The sequence below is a fragment of the Gossypium hirsutum genome, chromosome D05 (genome assembly GCF_007990345.1).
Source record: "Gossypium hirsutum isolate 1008001.06 chromosome D05, Gossypium_hirsutum_v2.1, whole genome shotgun sequence".
NCBI classification, from domain to species: Eukaryota; Viridiplantae; Streptophyta; class Magnoliopsida; order Malvales; family Malvaceae; genus Gossypium; species Gossypium hirsutum.
In genome coordinates, this window is record NC_053441.1 from 63,991,032 (window position 1) to 64,016,653 (window position 25,622).

Genomic DNA, 25,622 nt, shown 5'->3' on the forward strand with positions numbered 1-25,622 from the left:
AAGGTTAAGAGGCTTGAATATGAAAGGATACACACATGCATGAATAGTCACAACTCCTAGCATATAGTGATATAGATGAATAGTCACTTACAACTCCTATATAAAGAGTTGTATGTGATGAAGAATAATTAACTTGTGTGATTGAAATAAAAGCTTATTTGAAAGAATTTTTCCATACAAAATTTATTTCTCTTCTCCATTATATTCTTTATCATTTTCTTTGTTTTATTTCTCCAAATATTAATCATTCAACTACAGGATTATCTAGAGCAATGAACTTGTTGCCTTGGCTAATAATGATGGGATGCATGCTACCTCCAATGGCATACAATTTCCAAAGAGTGTAATTGTTGTTGACGACATGAAAGTATCCCCATCGGCATCTAGGCATTTTTTGTATCAATTCTTTTCCAAAATGGCATTTTTTGTATCAATTCTTTTCCAAAATGGTTGAATGCAAGTGTGACTTGTATATATTGATCCTTAGAATAGGTATCACTTGCACTTAACAAGATCACCTGAAAGAAAAATCCAAGAATGTTTAGTTGAAAACTAGATTACAAAATGTATAACAAGTTGAGTATTTTAAGATAAAACTTACATGATCATGATGGGGTGAAATGGCAATTTGAAATGGTAATGGCAGTGGAACCTTATATTGCATCAATGTGTCCGTCCTGACACTCAGACATGAAAATATAATCAAGCTAAATCCTTGATGATCCAAATATGGAAATCCCATCTCCATCGCCAACTGTGCGATAGCCATAATGATCTTCAGAGTCTCTTATTAGGCCACCATTACTTTTAACAGTGCGATGAATATGAATGTTATGAATTATGACATTGTGCACAAATTGAAGTGTAATGCCACATTCATATGCTATATAAACATTTGATCCACCACAATCAATTGTTTTATGGCTTTGAACCATTAGCTCTTGTGATAATTTAATGTTCATATCATGGGCAAAAATTATCCATATCAATTGCTTTATGGCTTTTAACCATTAGCTCTTGCGATAACTTAATGTTCATATCAGGGGCAAAAATTATCCATAATGGTCTCTTTTGAATCACAGCGTGACGTAAAGTTCTTGGTTTAGGATTTACGACATCATCATCAGAATTATCCGCAACCAAATAGTATTCTCCCTTATTCCCTCCCTGGATTTTGTGGCCAAAACCAAGGACACACTTTGATAGTCTTTTGCGATTCTTGGAGTTCTTCTTGCATCTCCAGCACCTATCAATTGGATTGATCGTCATGCATGGACTAGTGTTCTTATGTTTGCCCCTCAAGGATCTTCTCGTGCTATTAGTAATAACATCCTTAAATTCTAAGGGTTGGTTGTACATAGTTTTTTCAAGAACCCTGCAACAAATTATCTAATATAATATATAATGCCTGCATTTAACATACAAATTAAGAAAGTTTAAGGGAACTAACATTGGAACCATTGGCTTTCATCCATCTAAATAATGATATTTTTATCATTAAGCTAAAGGCCTATGATTATTACAACTCAATAACACTATGAGTTAATGGTCCAAAATACAAATATGATAGATTGCTATTTGACATAGACAGTAATGGAAGCAAGAGTAACTAAGAGTTTAGCTTAATTAGTCCTTGTAGATATTTTTAATTTGTTACATTCGAGTCTATATTTCAAATTTCAATATATGTAATTTCTTTTCTAATGTTTAATGTAGGACCCTCTTTTATATAAAAAAGAAAGTGAGAAAAGAGAGATAAAATAGAAAGTTATAATTTACTTGTAACATGATAGTTCAAGTGACTGCTAACATTTTCTGGGCTCTGTTCATAAGCTGTTAGAGCAGAGCAATCTTCCAGGCTTCTTCTTCACGTTGCTTCCAAAAATCATCAAATTCAGCAATATTTGCCCATAGCTTTGGAATTAGGGTGAAAAAAGAAAAAAGGAAAACAACCCTTAGCTTAGTTACCTCCATCATTGTTCTCTTTCTATATGTTTCTCCTTTTTAGGATAATTCCTTGGTTTAATTATCTAGGTGATATGGTAGGGCCTAGGTTTTAAAACTATATAAAAGTGTTAAAACCTAAATATCTAGTACTCTAAGTTCCCGACTTTGGTCGGCTAAAGCCTTGATTTTGATAAGCCGTGAGTTTACCTTTAAATAAACCATCCATGTAACTTTATAGTTCTTAAATTAAAGTGCATTGAATGGTAAGCATTCTCATTACAAGATTATCAACCAAAATTTTCCCTACAAAACCACAAAAATTTTAGCCCACATCTCTAATGTTGAGCATTGGTCTGCAATGCAACAAGAGACCAACAGCAGTTCAGCATGGAGATAAGCGTTGGAGTTGAACCGAATGCAATAGCTTTAGTTCATTTTGTTCATTTTGTTCCTATGTAACTTTACTTAGTTTCCTTGTAATTTGTCCACAAAGTTAGTAGGATTATATTTTGATTTGAATTTGATGTAATAGCTGATATGTCAGCTTACTTTTGTATGTAATTCAAGTTTAGTATTAGTCATGTATTAGTTAGGTAACTGTCCAATTATCATGTAACTTACATATATTTTCAATTTTTTAATGAAATCAATGAGAATTTTCAGCTATCTTCTTGTTCAAACTCTTTCCTCTCCATTTTGCTTCTGCTCTCTTTTGTTTTTGCTTTTGTTTTGCTTGTTTTGCTGCCAAAACTCCAACATCTAATCATGGAAATCTTAGGTCGCCAATTGGCAAAACCATTAAGAATTTAACCATTTTGAGCACTAAAATCTAACTGTCATTTAAAATAGAAATGTTTTTCCTTTTTATTGTAAAGGTCGCCATGGATTGAACAAAAAATTCAACAATCCATTCACAACTTACACAACTGTCAACAAAAAGTATTTCAAATTTCCACATCATACCACTTTTTCTTCAAAATCCCAAAAGGAAACATTAAATCTGTTAAGAAACAATTGGGCATGATCAAAGTTTCTATTCGTTTAAGACTTCCATTTCTTGTAAAGCGAGCTGTGTTTAAAGAAGGAAATCTCGAGCTGTGTATGCAAATCCGAGCTGTGTCAAAAAACATTCGACTAGAATATTTGGGTATGGTGATGGAAATCTCGAGAGGGAAAAAAATTCAACTTACTTATATTTTGGTTGCTTATTCTATTCTTCTGTTTCTACAGTCTTTAAAGAAGGAAGCCAACCTGAAAAACACTGAGGCGATCACTAAGCCAGCTAAGAGAAAATACTATGAGGAAACCGAAAAGCTGCAAATGACATCCAACAAGAAGCGTATTCGCAGTTGCAACGTTTGGAGAAACAATCATATGAGAAGGTACTTTTAAATTCTGTAAGCTTAGAGTGAATGAACATAATCGTGTTGGACGCGTAATCATATCCGAGACGCATAGACAAACCTGCATTTTCGTTCTGGTTCTGATTCAATACATTGCTCTTCGAAACTAATAAACTAAGATAAAGATATGCCGACGCTACTCTTGTTTGAATGTTGCAGAACAAACACTTTTGGCTGTACAAGGATGATTTAAATAAAGCGAATGAGTTGGCTTCGAAAGGGTATAAAGTGGCACTCCAAAATTTTTGTATTAACCAGGTGAGGTCGTGCATTTGTTTTATTTCCTCCAAATCAAGAATTTTGTACAATATTTGATCTAAACAGTTGATGGCTCAGGTGGAGAAATTTATGGACTAATGGAATAAGTAACAACGATGAATTCCGAAAAGAATATCTTAGATGCAATGAAAGGAGCACACTGTGGAGACTGAGGACATTAGATGGCCGTGCACTTGGTCCTAATGAAGTGCCTCCTGTAATTCGTCAAGCAGTAAATGGAAGAGCGTTCGTGGGTCAGACAATGTCTGGCTTAACTTCGAAAGATCGAACACAAGAGGAAGTGGCGGTGGCAAAAGCTGAAAAGGTACTTGCGGCAAAGGTTGTGGAGAAAAAGAAGTTTATGCAATCTGCTCCTACAGAAAGTGTTTCAGCAACTGCTTCTAATGGGGGTAAAATCAAAGAGACGGAAGAAGAGAAGCCGAATAGAACAGAGGAGGAGGAATCGGACAGGAAGGCAGAGGAATTGAGTAAGGAAGATGAAGTGGCTAAATCAAAGGACCAACGCCGGTTGGAGGAGGTAGCTAAAGCTAAGGAAGCACTAGAAAGGAAGAGGCGAAAGGCGGAGAATGCCCAAGCTCGAGAGGCTAAACGAGATGCAAATGAAGCCGTCGCTAAACCACCACAAAACTCCCAGCACTGCCAACATAGGAAGAAAACCTCAACAGAGGAGACCAAGAACGCAACTGTTGGAGCAAGAGGCAGCAGCAGCAAGCTTCAGCAGAATGCTTGTGTAGCAAGTCTCGTGACTTGTAGAAGAAACAAAGCAGAAAACTCAAATGGATTTTGAAGCAAAACTAAAAATGGAGAGCATATGGATGAAAACTTGTTGAATTCATTCATTAAACTTCAAAAATGGCCCAAAGCCAATACATAAACAAGTTTACAATCTTGACAAAACAGTAGGTTGACCTAAACTTCACCTACTACCACTAATACACATGGTAACTTGTGCTAATTAGCTTGAACAAGTAAACAAAGCTGATTTATCAGCTCAATCAACATCAAAATTACATCAAGCATAAACCTAACATAGTTATAAAGCAACTAAGTTACATTACACTAACTTAAAATTACAAAATGAAACAAAAACAGCTTGCTGACTAGGTAAACCTGCAGCTTCTGCATGTAGTGCCTTTGACAGTCTTGGTTGCTGCATGCTGACCATAACTTCAATACTCCTCCTTGGTTAGCATGTTGCAAACTCCCATATTAGCTCTCAGGTGTTGAAATTTGGAAACACTTAGTGCTTTTGTTAAAATATCAGCAATTTGCTCTTCAGAACTGCAATGTATCAGCTTAACAACATGAGCTTGTTCCATTTCTCGAACTGCATGAAGTTTGATGTTGAAGTGCTTGGTCCTTCCATGAAAAACAGGATTCTTTGCAATAGCAACTGCTGATTGGTTGTCACACATTATCTCAGTTGCTTCCTTTTGCTCATGATTGATATCTTTCAAAATTTTTCTAAGCCATATGGCTTGATTGACTGCTGCAGCAGCAGCCACATATTCTGCTTCTGCAGTCGACTGAGCCACTACTCCCTGCTTCTTTGAGCTCCAGCAAATCATAGCAGAGCCTATGTTGAATGCATAACCTGTAGTGCTCTTCATGTCATCCAAGGAACCAGCCCAATCACTGTCACAATATCCAACTAGCTTCAAGTTCTCAGCCTTGGTAAACTGCATTCCATAGGACAAAGTTCCTTTGATGTATCTTAGAACCCTTTTTGCAGCTCTAAAATGACTTTCATTTGAACAATGCATAAACCTCGAGAGTAGACTCACAGCATACATTATATCAGGTCTAGTAGCAGTCAAATACAACAAACATCCAACTAGACTTCGATAGGTTGTTTCACAAACCTTTTCATGCTTGTCTTGGCTCGAGAGTTTTTCTCCAACAGCAACTGGTGTGCTGGTTGCTTTGCAATTCTCCATTGAGAATTTGTTGAGAACCTTCATAGCAAAGGTCTTTTGACTTAGCCAAATCCCATTCTTAGCTTGGTTTACTTCCATGCCTAAGAAGTAAGACATCAATCCCAAGTCTGACATTTCAAAGTGCTGTTGCATTTTGACTTTAAAGCTGCTTAGCATCTCATGATCTCCTCCTGTCACCAGTAGGTCATCGACATATATTGAGACAATGAGCTGAGTTTCAGCACTTGTTGATTTAACATACAGAGTTGGCTCGCTGAGACTTCTTTCAAATCCTTGACTGGTCAGATAGCCATCTATTCTGCTATACCAGGCCCTTGGAGCCTGTTTCAAGCCATACAAGGCTTTATTGAGCTTGTACACCATTTCTTCCTTGCCAGACACCTTGAAACCTTGAGGTTGCTCCACATAAATCTCCTCTTCAAGGAATCCATTCAGAAATGCTGATTTTACATCAAGTTGGTGTATCAGCCACTGTTTTTGTGCTGCTAAGGCAACTAGCAGTCTGATAGTGTCTAGCCTGGCCACTGGTGCAAAGGTTTCCAGGTAGTCTGACCCATACCTTTGACTGAAACCTTTCACAACCAATCTAGCCTTCAACTTGTTTAGGCTACCATCAGCATTGTTCTTTACTCGATAAACCCATTTGACACCAATAATCTTCCTGTTTGTTGGTTTATCAACCAGACTCCAGGTCTGATTCTTTTCAATCATTCTGATTTCTTCAATCATTGCTTGCTTCCAGTCCTCCTGGTTTTCTGCTTCTTCAAAGCAACTTGGTTCAACAGTAGCCACTTGTGCTCTTTCATAAACATCAGCCAGTGATCGAGTGCCTCTGATTGGAACATCATCTACATCCATTTCAGGTGTGTTTTCATCATTTTCAACTTGGTCCACTGCGAGATCTTCAGCCACTGCCTCTGGTTCAGCCTTCTCCCAATTCCAGTGTCCTTTTTCATTGAAAACAACATCCCTGCTAACCAATATCTTGTTTGTAGCAGGTTCTAGGATTCTGTAGCCCTTCTTAACCAAGCTATAGCCGATCAGGATCCCTGCTTGAGCTCTTTTATCTAGCTTGCTTCTCTTCTCAGCTGGAACTTGTGTGTAGCACAGACAACCAAAGGTTCTGAGATGAGCCAGTGATGGCTTAAACCCAAACCAGGCTTCAAATGGAGTCTTTTCAGCCAGAGCCTTGGTTGGGAGCCTGTTTTGGAGATAGACTGCTGTGTTAACAGCTTCAGCCCACAGAGTTTTGGGCAAATTCTTCTCAAACAGAAGACATCTTGCCATGTTCATCAAGCTTCTGTTTTTCCTTTCACTGACCCCATTCTGTTGGGGTGTATACACATTAGTCAACTGGTGTTTGATACCTGCTTCTTCACAGTAGGCTTGGAACTGAGCTGAGGTGTACTCAGTTCCATTATCTGACCTCACTGCTCTAAGTTTGCAACCAGACTCAGTTTCAACAGCAGCTTTATACTTCAGGAACACAGATGGAACTTCTGACTTCTGTTTTAGAAAATAAATCCAGCAGTATCTTGTTAAGTCATCAATAAATAAAATAAAGTACCTGCTTCCTTTGAAAGACTCAGTCTTCATTGGTCCACACACATCTGTATGCACAAGCTGGAGCTTCTCTGATGCTCTCCATGTTGTGCTTGTTGGAAATGGCAATCTTGCCAATTTTCCTTGCTGACATATCTCACAAACCTCATCATTCTTCACTGAATCGATGAAATTTTCTGCCAGACCTTCATTGACCATGCGGGCTATGGATTTGTAGTTTGCATGTCCAAGCCTCTGGTGCCAGAGTCTCGAGTCATCAGTGGAGGCTATGCAGGCTGAATGTGAGTCATTTGGCCAGTCTACTTCAAAACATTTATCAGTCATGGTGACTGTTATGAGATTTGATCCACTTGGATCAAAAATTTGACATTCTTTCTCCTTGAAAACAACTGAGTAACCTTTCTCAAGTAGTTGAGTTATACTGAGAAGGTTCCTATCAATTTCAGGTACCAAAAGTACATTTGAAATGATTTTGCCACCTGTGGAGGTATGGATCAGCACATCTCCTCTTCCTTCAGCATTGATTAACTGACCATTTCCAATTTTTACTTTGGTTTTGCAGGTTCTATCCAGGGTTTTGAAGATAGTTGCATCTGGTGACATGTGGTTTGTGCACCCACTATCTAGAAGCCAGCCCTTTGAACCCTTTTTCTGATTTGCTGCACATGACACAGCAAAAACATGTTCTTCTTGATCACTGCTTTCTTCAGCTACTCGAGCTTCTGCCTTTTGTTGCTGAAATTGATTCTGTCTTGGTTTGCTTCTATTCTTGCAAACTTTTTCAGCATGGCCTTTTTTCTTGCAGTGTTGGCATACTGCATCTGGTCTAAACCAGCATCTATCTTCTGGATGACCAGCTCTTTTACAATGTCTGCAGAGTTGGTCACTGCTCCTAGCAGCATCAGGCTTAGGCCTGTTTTTCCAGAACTTTTTGCCTTTATGAGTTTTGATGCTCGAGGCTTCTTTGGCTTGAAAAGCCCCTTCCTGGTGCTCCTCTTGTCTGCTGGCTCTTCTTTACTCTTGTGCATACAAGGCATTGATTAACTCAGTTAAGGAGATAGTTGTCAAGTCCCTTGAGTCTTCGAGGGATGAAATTTTGGCTTCATACCTCTCTGGTAGAGTGGACATGACTTTCTCAACCATTCTAGCTTCACTGAATTGCTCTCCTAGGAGCCTTATGCTGTTTACAACAGCCATAATCCGATCTGAGTACTGCTTAACTGTTTCTTCCTCTTTCATTTTTAGATTTTCGAAATCTCTTCTCAAGTTGAGCAGCTGTTGTTGCCTTGTTTTCTCAGTCCCCTGAAATTCTTCTTTCAGCTTGTCCCAAGCCTCCTTTGGTGTTTCACAGGCCATGATCCTCATAAAGATCACATCTGTCACACAGTTCTGTATGCATGACATGGCCTTGTGCCTTTTTGTTCTTTCATCAGTGTGTTGCCTTATTTGAGCAACTGTTGGATTAGCTCGAAGAGGTGCTGGCTCAGCATCTGAGTTGACAACTTCCCATAGGTCGAATGCCTGCAGGTAAGTCCTCATCTTAACTGCCCAAATGTTGAAGCCCTCTCCATTGAAGACAGGTGGTGAAGCTGGTGAAAAACCTGATGATGCCATCGTTTTGATGTTGAACTACAACAGGTCCTCTAAGAATACGGCTCTAGATACCAATTGTTGGAGCAAGAGGCAGCAGCAGCAAGCTTCAGTAGAATGCTTGTGTAGCAAGTCTCGTGACTTGTAGAAGAAATAAAGCAGAAAACTCAAATGGATTTTGAAGCAAAACTAAAAATGGAGAGCATATGGATGAAAACTTGTTGAATTCATTCATTAAACTTCAAAAATGGCCCAAAGCCAATACATAAACAAGTTTACAATCTTGACAAAACAGTAGGTTGACCTAAACTTCACCTACTACCACTAATACACATGGTAACTTGTGCTAATTAGCTTGAACAAGTAAACAAAGCTGATTTATCAGCTCAATCAACATCAAAATTACATCAAGCATAAACCTAACATAGTTATAAAGCAACTAAGTTACATTACACTAACTTAAAATTACAAAATGAAACAAAAACAGCTTGCTGACTAGGTAAACCTGCAGCTTCTGCATGTAGTGCCTTTGACAGTCTTGGTTGCTGCATGCTGACCATAACTTCAATAGCAACTGTCAAAAAAGGCTCCATCAACACCAATACCCGCCCCTGACGTCGCCGTTGGCGGGCATCTCATCTGGGGTTGACAAAAATATTAACGTCGCCTGAGAGATTCGAACTCTCGCGGGAAAATCCCATGTACTTAGCAGGCACACGCCTTAACCACTCGGCCAAAGCGACACTGATTTATCAACTAAAATTAAGATAAAAATAACAAATAAATTTAGATGCTGTCCAAGCTAAATAGCTGAAGCTAGGTGTGGGAAGAATAGATGATCACTTAATATTCAGCCAATAATATAAAGATTTAGTTGTAATACAATAATATTATCTACCAATAATTGAGAAAAGGGCAGTCGACCTCGGGGTTGGAGGATGGGGCCGAGGTCGGGATGAGAGGTGGATGTCCAATAATATTATGATTTTGGAATTTTAGAATTTTGTTGGATGTTATCCTTATTTTATTGGTTTTATTTGGGTCTGAATTGTTGAAGTATTGATTTTGTTTTGGGTTATAAGTATGGTCAATTGGATGTTAGATATCGCTACAGTACCTAATCTCACCGCCACTGCTATTTTTACACTAATCGTAGGTAAACGCACCGCCCATCCAAATTTACCCATTGTGTTGAGGATGCATGTTGAAAAGGAAAATGTTTGAGCATGAATTTTGCCCTGTTTTTTTGGTATTTTTGTCGATTTGTACAAATGTATCAATATTCAAGTTATAAATATCGATATCTCAATGTTGAAATGATAGTACTTGAGTATCAAAACTTTGGGTAAAAATATCGATACCTGTGCTTGAGTATCGATAAAATGTTTGGATTCAAGATTTGATAAAATGCTAAGTTAGTATCATTTTTCTTGTTAGTATCGATACTCATTTTACAAAATACCAATACATTAGTTTGTGTATCGATACTTGCATTGATTTCTTTGAAGATTTGCTCAATGGTCCTTAAACACATATTAAATTGTTTCTGAGGTTGTGTGATTGTTTAGCCACGAACACCTCTGTAAATGTTGTAAATTGTCATGAAACTGATCTTGCTTGAAACTATGTGTGCATGTGATAAAGTTTCAATAGTGATGTAGCATCCTGTAACTCAAGTCCGGGGACCAGGCTGATTGAGGGGTGTTACATTAATCGTCTAGTGGCTTGAATAAAATCATAAATTTATTTATAAAATTATAAAAATTTAAGAAATTAATTTTTATTACACCTTAATTTATCATATAAATTCAGTTCAACAATTTCTAAATTTAATTATGATAACTAATTTATATGGGTTTTTTTTTTTGATTGAAACTAAAAATTTCACAAAATAGCTGTGATATATATATATATATAATTTTAATGTTTCGGAAATGGAGTGATAATCATAACCTTTAATCATCACATTCACATAATTTCCTATTAATTTTTGTTTTACGACATTTTTTATGCATTACTCACAATCTGTGATATATTTTTTTCCATCATGAAAAAATTGAAAAAGTTAAACTAAGATTTTTAAAAGTTAAGAGAGAAAAGAAAAAGAAGAAAAAAAATCATTTTGGTTTTTAATTACAGTTATTTTGGGAAAATTATATTCACTAATATAATAAAAATAAATGTTAACTTTTGTTTTCTATCCAGAATTTGAGATAACCAAATAAATGAACTATAACAAAATTATATTTTACTAATGGTATCTTGACATTATTCAAGAATGTGAGAATGGGATGACCAAAATTTTCAAGAATCCAAACACCGTAATCTCATTTAAGAATGTAATATTACAAACTGTAATGTAAGATTCAACTAACCAAATGTTCCCAAGTGTAATTAGAGCAACAAACTACAGAATAAAAATTAGATAAATTGTGCAGATAATTACAAACAGTTACACACTAATCCATTTTTTTTATAGCTTTTCACACGCCCATATATATTTAAGTTTCAAATATGTTATTTTTAACATTTAATTGTATATTAATTTGCTAACATTGTTTAAGTGATTTGAATTTTGTTATTTTTATTGATTTATTCAATGATAGTTCTTGAATTGCATAATTGTTTCTGTTTTGATGATGAATGTTATGTTTAGTGTAGGAATGCTCTGTAACCCTAATCTAATGAAGGAGACGGATTAGGGGTGTTACAAATCTTGCTTGGATTAAATAGTTAATTGGATTGCTTCCCTACATTTATAATGTATGAATAACATGTTCATGATTTTATCTGAATGAATAAGCAACCAAGGCACATAACATCATTAACAAAATTCTTAACAATCTAAGTTAAAATAATGCAATCAATCTAACAACAACATAATTAAGTCATGTTAATTAAATTGAAAGAGAAAATATTTAACAATCATGTTCATCAATTCATAACAAATTAAAAAGTAAAAAAAGAGGAAAGTAACTAGAAGACAAATATGGTGTTTCTCTATAGCTCAGCTTGTGTTCTTTTTCCTCCTTCCTTCTGCTTTGCTCCTTCACACAATTGCTTTTAAGATTCCAAATTTTGCTACTCAAAGAACTTCTACAACGCTTCTCTTAAACTCTTGTATTGCTCTCTCAAATGGGAAGTTGATTAAATGTTAAAGTTACATATTTTATGTAATTAAATTGGTTAATTTATGAGAGTGCACCACTAACTTTTCCCTGTTTTTATTGAATTTCGTGCAGGGGCTAAATAGAAGAAAAATGAAACAATTGGGCTAGATTGAAGAAAGAAGCGAAGGAGCGCCAAAGCAGAATTTTTCCAAGATTAATTAGCTAAAATTTTTGTTAATTTAGTGGGAGATTATTTTGGGATTTATTTTTTATCATGGAATATTTTTTTCCTTGATTTTCTATACTAGTTGGCTCTTAATTTAGCAAAGCCACTAGTATAAATAGTGGGTTATTTTGTTCATTTTAATCATCAATTGAAAAATCAAGCTCTCATCTTTGAAAGCAATCTTTTTTCTCATGTAGCATTTTATTGTCTTCAATCTCTTTTTCTTCAATTTATTAATTCCTAGTTAGCCAACAACTTAAGCCATTTGCAATTCCTTTTTCAAATTCCCTTCCCATTTCCAGTAGCTAATCCACTTTATTACGCCACCAAAATTCCAGCCTCCCATACTTAATCACGCCACCCATTCTTTTCACCCATTTTACCTTATTTAATTTATCAAATACCAACATGCCCCAAACCTTAGCCAACCAAATTCATTTTCAGCTTTAGGCCGGAATTAGCCTCGTCAAGACCCGTGAGTTATGAACCCGAGCAAACTAACTCCTAAATTCTAGTACTTATTATTTCTCCAGATTAAAAGTATGATTTTGTCAACTCACAAAGTCAGATCAACATTAAGTCAAAAAAGACGTCATTTGATTTAGTGTGGTTAGACGTACAGTTGGAATTCCGAAAGGAACGTTTCTAATCGGTTTTCTGTGAACACATAGGCGTGCCAAGTGGAGATTGTTGTTTGGTCCGTTAAGGGAAGTAGTAACCAGATTTGAATGTCTCACGCGGTTGAGGGCGTTGGTTCGAGCTAGGCTCTTCTAGAACGCAAAGCTGCCGGAGTTCTAAATCACGAATGTTTCGTGGTTGTTCGATCGGTAAGGGTTAGTTATTGGATGTTCCATAACAAATTTACACAAGGAAGAGTTGGTGCCCGAGGCGTCCTTGGTAGCTATAACTAGCTTATTGGAAAAGAATAGTTCATCTAATTTCGAGGATCGGTTCAAAGACGAGGAAAAACCTGTGCCTAAAGCTGAGCTTATTTTAATTAATTTTTCTACAGATTTATTTAACTAATTTTTATTATTTTATTTTCAACTTTTACTTTTTACGCATTTTATTTATTTATTTCAGGTTTCAGGTTTCAAATTTTATCCTCCCCCTAAATTTCTTGGGCACGATAACTGGCCCGACATAAATTTGGTCAAGAAAGCAACAATTTGCAGTAAACCCAGTCTCTGAGGGATCGACCCTACTCCCTATACTACTTAAATAAAAAATTAGGCGTAGGTTTATATTGGTGAATTCGACACCCATCAGAAGTGAAAGAATGAAGAATGGAAAAAGAGATGGTGAGTGAGGAATGAGTGAAATAAGTGAATAGCTATTTTTAGCAAATGAGAGCCTTGAAATGAATGAGTGGATAACTTTGAAATTTTTGCTTGATTCATGGGAAAGAAACCTTAAAATGAGGAGAGGAGTTGGAAGGTCACATCTGAGAACTTTGTGGTTGATTTTCAATGTTTTACTAAGTCTTGAGTGGTTGATTTGAGCACCTCTATAGACAGTTGGGACTTCTCCTCCTTAGTGGATGGTTTAGGCTCTTATCTCCTCAGCAAGCTATCCATTTTTGCTGACCCAATTCTTGACTTGGGTCAAGAGAATTTCCAAAGTCCAATAAGCCATTAATTGGGTCCAAAGATGACCATATATCAACCCTCTTCTACATGGCTTATATTGTAGAAATGCTATAACATTGAGCACCAAAAGGGTGAGCTTCAAGACTGTCTTTTCTTCCAATGCATCAACTGTCTCAAAAATTGCAATCATGTGTTTTAGTGTATAAAATGATCAAATTAGCAAATTCATCTTAGTATCATTTAACAGGACAAAGTTGTCATAAAAATCCCAAAATTTGTTATCAAACACTTAAATTTTGCATGAATTATTAGTCTAGAAGTGCTAAAGATAACTCTATATTTTAGAGTTGTCAGGTAGATAGGAGAGGCGACAGTAAAAAAAAAGGAAAGAAACAAGAGGTTGAGCAGTAGTGCATGTTGACTAGAGGCAAGGCCATTGGCGGTGGTGGCTCGGTTCGACCACGAAGAGCAATGGCAGTGAAACGATGATCAAGGGCTTTAAAAACAAAAAAAAAGTAAAGTAGAAAAGAAACGGGAGAGAGAAAGGAAATGTGGACCGTTTGGTGGCTTCTCCGATCAGTGACAACATCGAAACAAGCAGTGACGACACAAGAGCAAGGTGATCAACGAAGGAAAACCCCAACCTTATTATTTGGAAATGAAAGAGGAGGAGGAAAAGAGTTGACCAATGCCATTATTTGGACCGAAGAACAAATGCCGGAGTGCGGCTATGGTGCTTGCTGGCGATAGCTAAGGTTTGGAAAGAGAGGAAGAGAATAGGAAGAAAAGAAAGAAATAAAATTGAAATCGGAGAGAATAAAAAAAAGGGAAAAATGAAAAAGAAAAGTGAAATAGAAAATTAGAATGAGAAAATTAGATAAAAAAAGTTAAGGAATTAGGTCGATATTTCCTAAATTTGGGGAAATAAGTCTATTTTGGAGAGAGAAACAGAAAGCGCATCTTGGGAAAAATCTTTTGTACAAAATGTATATTCTTTTGACATATTAGCTTTTTTTAGTCAAATGGTTAAATGTTAGTAATTTTATTATTGAGTGTTCGAGTTCAATTTCTCTTTAATAAATATATTGTAAAAAATATACTAATTTGTCAAAAGAAAATGAGTATTGTAGAAAACGCTTTTCCTAGGACACATTTTCTATTTCTCTCTTCAAAATCATCAACATATTTCCTTAAATTTAGAATTATCATACAACCCGTAATCAATAAGGTACCAATTTTGGTAGTCGTAAGGGTGCTATAACCCTTCATACGCGTAATTGACTCTCGAATCTATTTTTTTTCTTTGGATTTCAACACATACCTAAAAATTGTCAATTTTAGAGAGACCTTAAAATTTTTTTTATAAAATGTGATTTTATAGGTAATCGATCACACCTAACCAAAAAATTCAGTGACAACTCCCTTTTTTTTTTAATAAAATCCATATTTTTCTTAAAATCAAAACTTCCATATTTTAAAATAAGCCTCAAGCTGATTTTTTTTATTTTAATTGAGCAAAAAAGGATCATGACAATCAAAAGAAAGACAAAAATCTTCTTTGATGCTTTACGACTTGCATTGGCTTAAGTATATAAGAGGATAAATACAATACTTAGAACTATACATAACCCATCCCAACTATTGAATAAAAGGATAAATGCGCCTCAGAACGCTCAAACCCGAGCTAAGACTATATCGACTAAAATTAAATTTGAATAAAAAATTTTATTAAATGAATACAAAAATCTTCAGGCGAATTCAACTAATCGAATTAAACTCATCTTACTTTTAAATAAATATAATTTTTATGAATAAATAAAAAATATATATTCAAAATAAGAAAAATGTCATAAGATTGAAGTTTAATGTCAAATTAAACTCATTTATATTTATATTCATCTTATTCATCCGTATTATATCAAAGTAGTATATACAAAAATTAAAATAAAAAAATAAAGATCAAAATAATATACGGGAATAATTCCATTGCCAGAATAAAAAAGTGAACACGAGATTACAATAGACAAACCTCACATTATAGAAAAACCGATGACCTAATGGTACTACAAAATTAAACCCCATAGCCAAAAAAAAAAGTTTACAAACATCATCACTTCAGCTCTCTGAAAATACTGAAACACCACCCACCCTTTTACTAGCCATTGAAGTGTATGCCAATAATATCTCATCAACATTTATCCTTTTGTCTTCGAAAATTTTAAACAAGATTGACTAAATTTAGGATTGGTGTTGGTGTTATGAACAAGGAAGAAGCTGGTTCAGCTCTGGCTTGTGTAGCAAGGCTCGATACTTGCTGAACAATCAAGCAGAATTTGAGCTTGATAACAGAACAGAATTGAAAGCAAATATCGATGGAAATTTTGGGTGCGTTTGAGATTGCAAGTGATGTGAGATTGGCAGGAAAACCCTCCGATGGAAATGATATGTCAGCCGAACAATTGTACACAGTTAATTGTTGAAGAGAGGTGATGCTGACCATGCACTTAGGAAGGGCTCTAAAATTTCCACAATCAAAAACTACGAAAGCCCTGAAGCTGGTGGTGAGAAACCCACTTTCTTCAAAAGAAACCAAATTTGAACACGAATACAACCAAATCTCCTGGAGATGGATGAGCTTGTCTAGTCCTCATGGTAGAGATTTAATTCCGGATCTGAAAATTAGAATAGGTTCAAGACAAGCGGTTTCCTCAAACTCTTGGGCTACGTATTCCAACTCCGGACATTCTCCAATTCTCAAATGTTTAAGCGTTATGGGAAACTTGGTGTTTGAAAATAGGCAACTCAGTTTTGAGCAGTCAGTAATATCGAGAAGTTGAAGCTGATTGCAAATACTTTTGCGCCCATTCGATGACAAAGACATTAGAGATGGACAATTATAGATAGACAAGTCCTCAAGAAGACAGAGGGTACTATTCATACTCTTATTATCATTTCCCCAGTTGGACTTGAAAGAAACATATTAGTCTTTCAATCGATTCTCTTATCTCTGATTAAACTAAGGACGTGTTTAGGTTCGTCTACTAATATAAGTCGCCTTTTTGTATTAGAATCCGACCACATAAAGTCGCTTAGTATTAGTCAAATGTTATATGACTAATAAGTCAATATTTACTTTCATCTTTCTTTGCGTGCAAAAACCATTGAAGACAATATACAAAGGGTAATAATGTAATTTATGGATCATTTTATTAAAATAGTCTGTTCAAAAAAATATAAGTATATAAACGAATATACTATACTTAGGCCACCAGATCCAACAAGTGCTATGAGTATCAAGGATATAGTCATATCCAATCTGAGAATGTGGTTTTGATTAAACAAGTAGCCTCCAAAGAAGCACTTCTTTCTAGCTTCTCTATTTATTTTTTACTAGTTTTTATAAAAAGTTTTAGCTTTTCTTTCAACTTTGCCATATTTAGATATAATGCATTTGTTTCATCAGTAGGCAAGTAAGAAACCGAATTCACGAGTTGGGTCAGATCAGGTCAAATTCGAAACAAGTCTAAACATATTTAGATATAATGCATTTTGTACAAAATGTGTATTCTTTTGGACATAATACTAACATATTTTATGTGCTTGTTTTATAATAGTCTAAGTCCGATCTGACCCAAAATATGAACCTAAAATTTTATCTAAGTTTGTTCATATTTCCAAAAAAAAAAAACCCCAAATCCATTTTAAGTCCCTCCATTTTTTTCACTTTTTTTTAAATATTTATATTTTTAATTTAATATTTATAATTTTATATAATTTTTATTTATTGAAAATTTTTATATAGTCATATTAACATTATTTTAATATTTACATTAGAGTAATATTATATATTTATTTTTTATGTGTTATAAATTAAATAATAACACTAAGGACGGCAATTGAGAGAGGTTGCCACCACCGTGGATGTATAACTTTAAAAGAAATCGCATAATAATTTTTTTAATCCTCTAACTTTATAAAAATTCATTTCAGTCATTTATTTAATTTTTCATCTCTTTTAACCTTTAAAATTCAGTTGTTTCTCAAATCACTCCAAAACAGATATTAAAAAGTTAATAATTTATTATATATTTTTAAAATTTTTAAAATTTTAAATTAATTAATTGTTGATTTGGCATCCATGTGGCATTTCACGTGTATGTCACGTCAACAAAATAAATAGATATTAACTTTTTCATCCATTTTGGAGTAATTTGATAAACAATACAAGTTTAAAGGCTAAAAAAAGCGAAAATTTACATGACTAAAATTTCTATTTTGGAAAGTTGAAGGGCCAAATAAGTCATTGTGCCTTTTGAAAAATACTACAACTTGCATAGATGTTGAATACATCCATCTTCACCTCGCCTTGTCCAGCCTCACTTCAATTTGATTTTTATTAATTATTTCTAATCATTTTAAAGAAAACCAATACTTAAATCTATTTTTTGTTGAACAATTTTTTTAAACATAATACCCTTTAAATAATCATACATATATGAAAGTAAAATAATAAATTTATATAGAAAAACGAAGCAAGATAACCAATTATCATATATGCTCTATATTCAATATTTAAAAAAACCAATTATCATATATGCTCTATATTCAATATTTAAAAAAATCCGCTCTACGATGTTGGAAGGTGTTTTCATAATATGGGGAAAAGACTTCAGAAAAGTCGAAGTTGAATGTGATAATACAAATTTTGTTGAATTGATTTGCCTTCAAGATGCCAAACTTTGCTGCTCAAAGAACTTCTGAAATGCTTCTCTCAAACTCTTTTGTTGCTCTCTCCCACAAATGGGAAGTGAAAGAATAAAGAATGGGAAAAGAGATGGTGAATAAGGGATAAAAGATTAGCTAGGGTTATTTATACATGTAGATATTGGCTATTTTTAGCAAATGAAATCCTTGAAATTCCAACCTTTATTTTAAGAAAAGTGAGTGGATGACTTTGAAATTTTTGCTTGATTCATGAGAGAGAAACCTTGAAATGAGGAGGGGAGTTGGCCGGTGACATATGAGAATTTTGTGGTTGGTTTTCAATCTTTAACCAAGTCTTGGGTGGTTGATTTGGGCACCTCTATGGACAGTTAGGATTTCTCCTCCTTAGTGGACAGTTTGGGCTCCTATCTTCTTTGCATGCTATCCATTTTTGCCGACCCAATTCTTAAGTTGGATCAAGAGAATTTTTTAAGACCAATAAGCCTTTAATTGGGTCCAAAGATGGCCATATCTCAACCCTCTTTTACATGGCTTATGTTGTAGAAATGCTACAGCATTGAGGACCAAAAGGGTGAGCTTTAAGACTGGCTTTTCTTCCAGTACATTAACTGTCTCAAAAATTGCAATCATGTGCTTTAGTATATAAAATGATCAAATTAGCAAATTCATCTTAGTATCATTCAACAACACAAAGTTGTCATAAAAATCTAAAAATTTGTTATCAAACACTTAAATTTTGCATGAATTACCAACCTAGAAGTGCTAAAGATAACTCTATATTTTAGAGTTATCAGTTAGACAAGAGAGGCGACAATAAAAAGAGGGAAAGAAACAAAAGCATGAGCAACAGTGCATGTTTACTAGAAGCAAGGCCATTTATGGTGGTGCCTCGATTCGACGACAGAGAGCAACAGTAGTGAAACACGGTCCACGACTTTAAAAACAACGAAAAAAAAGAAAGTAGAAAAGAAGCGGGAGAAAGAAAGGAAATGTGGACCATTTGGTGGCTTCTCCGATTAGTGACAACATCGGAACAAGCAGTGATGACAAAAGAGTAAGGTGATCGACGGAGGAGAACCCCAACGCCATTATTTGGAAATGAAAGAGAATGAGGAAAAGAGTTGACCGATGCCATTATTTGGACAGAAGAACAAATGTCGTAGTGCGGCTGTAGTGCATGCTAGCTACAGCTAAGGTTGGGAAATAGAGGAAAAGAATAGGAAGAAAAGAAAGAAATAAAATTGAAATAGGAAAGAAAAAAAGAAAGTGAAATAGAAAAATAGGAGAAAATTGGATAAAAATGTTGAAATAAAAAAGTTAGAGAATTAGGCCGATATTTCCTAAATTTGGAGAAATAGATATATTTTGGAGAGAGAAACAGAAAATGCATCTTAAGAAAAATATTTTGTAACAAAATGTGTATTCTTTCGACATATTAGTTTTTTTAGTCAATTGGTCAAATATTGAATTTCTTTCTGACGTTTTTGCTTAAATTTTCCAAAATAGAAGATAAGTACAGATATATTAAAAATAAGGAAAATGTTATAAGATTGAAGTTTAATGTGAAATTGTTCATCTTATTCTTCCCTATTATATCCTATCCTATATAAGAAAAGTAAAGTAAAAGACTAAAGTAAACAACAGACAAAGCGAAGAAACAAGTTTACAAACATCTGAAACACTAAATGACAAATTCCACCCATTTAACAACAGAAGTGTCATCTTTTTAACTTTTCCTTCAATGGATCTTTCTGAAACCTCACTTCCTCCCCAACTTCGCTTTCAATCCCTGCACATATCAATCATTAAATTTATACTCATTCCTATTCTTATCTTGTTCCTAAGGAAAGTTAGACTTGTTTGAAATGGTTTTTTGTACCTCTCCCATCACTCTGAAGAAACCAATCACAGATTTTGCGGCTCATCTTTCAATCTGATTTCCTCGGGATGACCCTTTTACCATCAATTTGAACAAGGGGTATGTGGGAAATCTTAGACCACTATCGTCCTTTATCGCTTGAGCACTCTTCTTGCAGAAACAGACAACTGGAAATACTTAAAAGTCCAAGCGAACGAAGCATGTCTTTTTCCGGAAGAGATGTTAGCTTGGGACATTCACTGATTTCCAGTCTTCGAAGAGAGGCGAGGTCTTGAAAGCCCTCGGAGAACATGAATTCCAGGTTCTCAAATTCTGAAAGGTTTATACAGGTGAGAGAAGGAGGCAGCATCATTCCAGTCCCTTCTTCTGGGAACGACACCACGTTTGAGCATCCTCCACCTCCGATGGTCAATTCTTGAAGAGAGGTGAGTCTATTTAATCCCCATTCCACAAGTGACCTATAAATCTTGGGTGCATTTGAGATTGCAAGTGATGTGAGATTGGCAGGGAATCCCTCCGACGGAAATGATATGTCAGCCGAACAGTTGCGCACCCTTAATCGTCGAAGGGAGGTGATGCTGGCCATGAACTTAGAAAGGGCTCCAAAATTTCCACAACCATCAACTACAAAAGCTCTGAAGCTGGTGGTGAGCAACCCATTTTCTTCAAAAGAAACCAAATTTGAACACGAAAGCAACCAAATCTCCTGGAGATGTTTGAGCTTGCCTAGTCCTCGTGGTAGAGAATTAATTCCAGATCTGAAAAATAGAATAGATTCAAGACAAGCGGTTTCCTCAAACTCTTGGGCTATGTATTCCAACTCTGGACATTCCCCAATTATCAAATGTTCAAGTGTTATGGGAAAAATTGGTGTTTGAAAATAGGCAACTCAGCTTTGAGCACTGGTCAATTTCGAGAAGTTGAAGCTGATTGCCAATATTTTTGTGCCCCTTCGATGACAAAGACATTAGAGACGGACACTTATAGATAAACAACTCCTCAAGAAGACAGAGGGTACTACTCATACTCTTATTATCTTCTTTTTCATCAACCAAATACTGCAAATTCTCACAGTTTCTAATTGTTAGCCTTTTTAAATTACGAGGTAAGTTATTCTCTGCAAAAGAAACCAAGCTTCGACAACTATCAATTTCCATCACTGTAAGGAATGTGAGCTCATGTAAGACTCGTGGCAGTCTACTGAGCCTTTCACAATCATATATCTGCAAAGATTCAACACGTAAAATCTTGTCAGGTTGCAAGTCGGCTTCCTTGGCTTCCAAAGACTGCAGTTGAGGACAATGCCAAACGGAAATGAAACAATGTCCAACTAAACTAAACCCAAACCGTGATAGAGATGCCAACTCCTCCCAACCATCAATATCAAAATGTTCTGAGTTTCCAAACCTCAACATTGTCCTATCTGCTGGAATATTAAACTTTGAAATGTTAGAAAGAGACAAAGTTTGCAAAGAGGAAAGCTCCTTTGCTGGAGAACAACAATCATCCACCAGCTCTGCACACCCTCGTATACTTAATTCACACAGTAACGGGAAACTTGATATGGATACTACCAAACTCGTACACCTATGAATTTCAAGTTTTTGCAAGGAAGGAAGATGGGTAGGCAACCTTCCCAACAATTAAGGACAGGTTTTGATTGAAAGCTCACGAAGGCTGGGGAGTTTCAAAACCTTCTCGTCTCCTTCACAAGTGTCCCACTCCTTCCAGTTTGGAAGACTCTCAAAAGACATAATCTCTAATGATGCAAATGGGTTCAATTGATTTTCTCCGAAGAGCTCAACACCAATCTTATGTACTTGATCGAAACCAATAATTGAAAGATCTTTTAACAATGGCAACCTTCCAACTGATGGTAGTGACTTGCAGTTTTTACAATTGCGAAGCTTCAAAGACGACAAATTCTTGAGGGAAGAATCTGCTATCCAAGATGAGAATTTTACACCCCTGTAATTCTTAATGATGAGTTGCTCAAGCTTGTTCGGAGGATGAAGAAAGTCCAACACCCGCTCTTCAACTTCTGTTTTCCTTGTATTATTCTCCAAGTCTGGACCCCATTGTAGTTCTAACCCATCAATCCCTAGCTTCTCATTTAACTTAGCTTCCCTCGCATCTTGACCATTAACATTCTCCAATCCAGAAAGACAAAAATTACCTCTAAGGTTTGACAAATTTTTCAATTCTCTAATAAGACGTCCATCACCTTCCCCTATAACAAAATTAGATAACGTTTGAAGCTTGGTTAGCTGATCAAATCCGGAGGGCATCCTTTCTATTGAATTTGCACCTCTAATATCAAGAAAAAGCAAGTTGACAAGGTTTCCGATCTTCGAGGGTAAATTTTTGAGATTTGAACAACCTCTTAATATTAAAGTCTCCAAATGATAAAGAGTACACAAAGAATCAGGTAAACGGTTGATTCCGGTTCTAGAAAAATTTAAGTAGCGTAGATGTTTTAAATTTTCAAAAAGGTCGGGCAAATCATAGATCTCATACCCACCCAAAGAAAGAACCCTTAAGTAGCTAAGTCTTGGCAATAAATCATCCAAGACAACGTTAGATAAATAGAATACCCTATATCTTGGAGCCATTAAGCGTAAGAAAGTACGTAAAGAAGTCATTTGATAAAATGCCTCTAACTTCTTTACACTCGGACACCGATCATTGATAACATAAGCTGAATGGCGAGAACGATGCGAAAACTTTTGTTGCTCTTCACCCTCCACTCTGCAACATATTTCTCCTGCAACTGATTGAGCTAAATCATTCATAAGATCATGCATCACGAAACGGGATTTGTCTTCACTAGATATTTGAAAAAATGACCTTGACACTAGATCTTGAAAATATTGGTTTCCAAGACCTTTGCCTTGAATTTTAGCTTTTGATTGCAAGAAACCTTCTGCTCTCCATAACAAGATTATCTCTTCTTCTTCAAATTCATAATCTTTAGGAAATATGGAGCAGTATGCAAAGCATCGTTTCAAATGAGGAGGAAGATAATGGTAGCTTAATCGCAAAGCTGGAACTAAGCCACAAGGATCTTCTGGTAGGTCCCATATCTCGCTCTCATATACTTTTTCCCATTCACTATGATCCGTAACTGTGCGTAATAAGATTCCAATGGCTTTTGCTGCCAAAGGTAAGCCGTTGCACCTTCTCACTATGTTCTCTCCAATTTCTTTAAATTGGAGATGCCCATCAAAGTTTCTTGCTTTCAATGCATGCTGAGCAAATATGGATAAACAATCATGATGCGAGAGTTTATCCAAGTAAAACGCTTTCACCGAATCAACATTAGATGAAACCTTTTGGTGTCGAGTTGTTACAATAATCTTGGTTCCTGCTCCAAATGGAGCCCGTAAGATGGTCCAATCACTGTAACTCTCGTTCCAAATGTCATCTAAAACCAGCAACATCCTTTTTCCGAATAACTTCTCCTCCAACTTGACTTGAAGCAAGTTCAAGTCATTCTCATCATGTGAGTCAGCATCGAGGGATCTTAAAATCGTCTTTGTTATGTTAACAGCATCAAAGTCATCAGAAACGCATACCCAGGACTTGTGATCGAAAGACTCCTTAATGCTGGGATAATTGTAAACAAGCTGAGCAAGAGTTGTTTTCCCCATCCCTCCCATGCCAACGATGGAAAGGACACAAACTCCATCGGAATTGTTACTTTTGAGCAACTCAAGCATTTCTTGCTTCTCATTGGCTCTACCAACATACTCCACAGCTCCATCCATTAGGGAAGTTGGTTGCAGCCTGGGTTTGTTTCCCTTGGAAGTTGTGCCTTGAGACATGATCTCACTCAACCCCAAATTACTTCTTTGAGTGTTCAAACTATTCAGTCTATCGGTGATTGCTTTTATCTTTGAAATCATCTTAGCATTGAACATAAAAGCGATTGGAGAGAAATGACCTCCAGTACAGCAGGTTGGAATGAGTTTCCGTACCTTACTAGAGCTGGCTTGTGCTTGAGTTTTTTGGAGCTTGAGACGTAACTCTTGGTAAGCGAACTCGTCCAAGATGTCATCCATATCGTAAGCTAAGTCTTGGAGATCGCCCAACCAATTCTTCACACCCTCGTCCTTGATCTGCTTCTCCTCTGCATGGTTCAACACTGCTTTGATCTCGGGGAATATGGATTGCCACAGCTTGAGTTGCTGGTGGACTTGCCGGTAATCGGCCACAAAGTTGAGTACAGAGTCAAGCAACTTGGCAGGCAACAGCTCCAAAAAGGCAGAAAGAGCAGCCTCTCCAAAGACAGACATGGTGGAATTGGGACAAAGAAATCAAAGAGAGAGATGAAGAAGGAAGGGGAGATTGAGGGAAAGGAATGGAGATAGATTTTGTATGATTGGGGATAACAGGGAATGGAGTTGAAGGCAACGAATAGAGACAAATGAGATGGAAAACACACGAAAGTGGAAAACAGGTCAGAGTTTTTGGAATGATTGGACCCTCCAATTTCTTTATTTTATAGCGTACCAAACTTTCTTTATTTTAATCAAAAGATAATCACATTATATTTTGAAAATCAATTCAGTAATTATGACTATTTAATTGTAATTATTTACGCCATACAAGTATTTGTGTATTAAAGCCATAAGTTCGCAATAAATTAATTTTATTCCATGGATTATAGTAATTTGACATTTATGAATAGGAGTGAGCGATCGATTGAATTGAGTGAAAATTTTCATATTAATTGAATTAGTGAATCTTATTTTATCATCCTAACTCGATTTGAATTTTTTCGAATCGAATCAAATAAAATAAATCGATTGAAATTGTTCAAGTTAAATTAAAAAATTAAATATGTTACATTAAAATCCTATTACAATATAATTAATTAAATGTTATAGCACATAATTTTTTAAAAAAATTAAAAGTAAAATAATAATAATTATTATAATAATAATAAATACTTTATTATGATAAACTTGAATCATAAATTAATTTATTTAAGTCCTCAAAATTATTATTCTAGAAAATTTTTACATTTTAAACTTTCTTTATATATTTTTTTTAGAATTTTTTTAAAAAATTTTATAAATTTTTAAATGGTAAATTATACCAACAATCACTCAACTTTAGTATAGCTGACAAAATAGTCACTTAAGTTTCAATTTAATCATTCAACTTTCGAAAAATAACAAAACAGTCACCACTAACCATTTTCTGTTACAAAAGGAATGTTACAAATTGCGCTTTGTTTTTTTGATATTCTTCATGCCCGTTTTACGGACCATATTTAAGATATGTGACTATCCCTCCCAACAATATTATTTTCAAGGTTTAATCTTGTATCTCCCATTGAAAGCACAATATATCTTTTATCATTGCATAG

General features: G+C 35.4%; 3 protein-coding genes, 1 non-coding gene and 1 pseudogene across 4 annotated transcripts; 1 reads left to right on the forward strand and 4 right to left on the reverse strand.

The window, feature by feature from the left end:
* Nucleotides 1-244: 244 nt before the first annotated feature.
* On the reverse strand, nucleotides 245-1,269 carry LOC107888210 (probable pectate lyase 19; annotated as a pseudogene).
* A 324-nt stretch (nucleotides 1,270-1,593) lies between these two features.
* LOC107887940 (proton pump-interactor 1-like) lies at nucleotides 1,594-4,790 on the forward strand. Its single transcript, XM_016812154.2, has 4 exons — nucleotides 1,594-1,605; nucleotides 3,178-3,329; nucleotides 3,687-4,366; nucleotides 4,759-4,790. Exons 1-4 carry the CDS (start codon nucleotides 1,594-1,596, stop codon nucleotides 4,788-4,790), a joined length of 876 nt encoding a protein of 291 aa, XP_016667643.2.
* A 4,590-nt stretch (nucleotides 4,791-9,380) lies between these two features.
* TRNAS-GCU (transfer RNA serine (anticodon GCU)) lies at nucleotides 9,381-9,462 on the reverse strand. The gene has a single exon. It is a non-coding gene; the product is annotated as a tRNA-Ser (tRNA).
* Nucleotides 9,463-19,889: 10,427 nt separating this feature from the next.
* LOC107942247 (putative disease resistance RPP13-like protein 1) lies at nucleotides 19,890-24,769 on the reverse strand. The gene is made up of 2 exons (XM_016875875.2): nucleotides 20,249-24,769; nucleotides 19,890-20,158 (listed from the first exon to the last, which is right to left on the reverse strand). Exon 1 carries the CDS (start codon nucleotides 24,541-24,543, stop codon nucleotides 21,892-21,894), a length of 2,652 nt encoding a protein of 883 aa, XP_016731364.2. The 5' UTR covers nucleotides 24,544-24,769; the 3' UTR covers nucleotides 19,890-20,158; nucleotides 20,249-21,891.
* LOC107942243 (putative disease resistance protein At3g14460) lies at nucleotides 20,370-21,663 on the reverse strand. The gene is made up of 2 exons (XM_016875871.1): nucleotides 21,152-21,663; nucleotides 20,370-21,006 (listed from the first exon to the last, which is right to left on the reverse strand). Exons 1-2 carry the CDS (start codon nucleotides 21,661-21,663, stop codon nucleotides 20,370-20,372), a joined length of 1,149 nt encoding a protein of 382 aa, XP_016731360.1.
* Nucleotides 24,770-25,622: the final 853 nt, after the last annotated feature.

What these genes read in the sequence shown, in the direction of transcription:
- LOC107887940 (XM_016812154.2), top strand. An exon ending in AGAAACAATCATATGAGAAG is followed by an intron (nt 3,330 to 3,686) that starts GTACTTTTAAAT and finishes TTGATGGCTCAG; the next exon opens with GTGGAGAAATTTATGGACTA. An exon ending in GCAGAATGCTTGTGTAGCAA is followed by an intron (nt 4,367 to 4,758) that starts GTCTCGTGACTT and finishes TTCTGCATGTAG; the next exon opens with TGCCTTTGACAGTCTTGGTT.
- LOC107942243 (XM_016875871.1), bottom strand. Translation starts at nt 21,663, where the DNA reads ATGTTGAGGTTTGGAAACTCAGAACATTTTGATATTGATGGTTGGGAG. An exon ending in CAACTTCTCGAAATTGACCA is followed by an intron (nt 21,007 to 21,151) that starts GTGCTCAAAGCT and finishes TCTATTTTTCAG; the next exon opens with ATCTGGAATTAATTCTCTAC.
- LOC107942247 (XM_016875875.2), bottom strand. Translation starts at nt 24,543, where the DNA reads ATGTCTGTCTTTGGAGAGGCTGCTCTTTCTGCCTTTTTGGAGCTGTTG.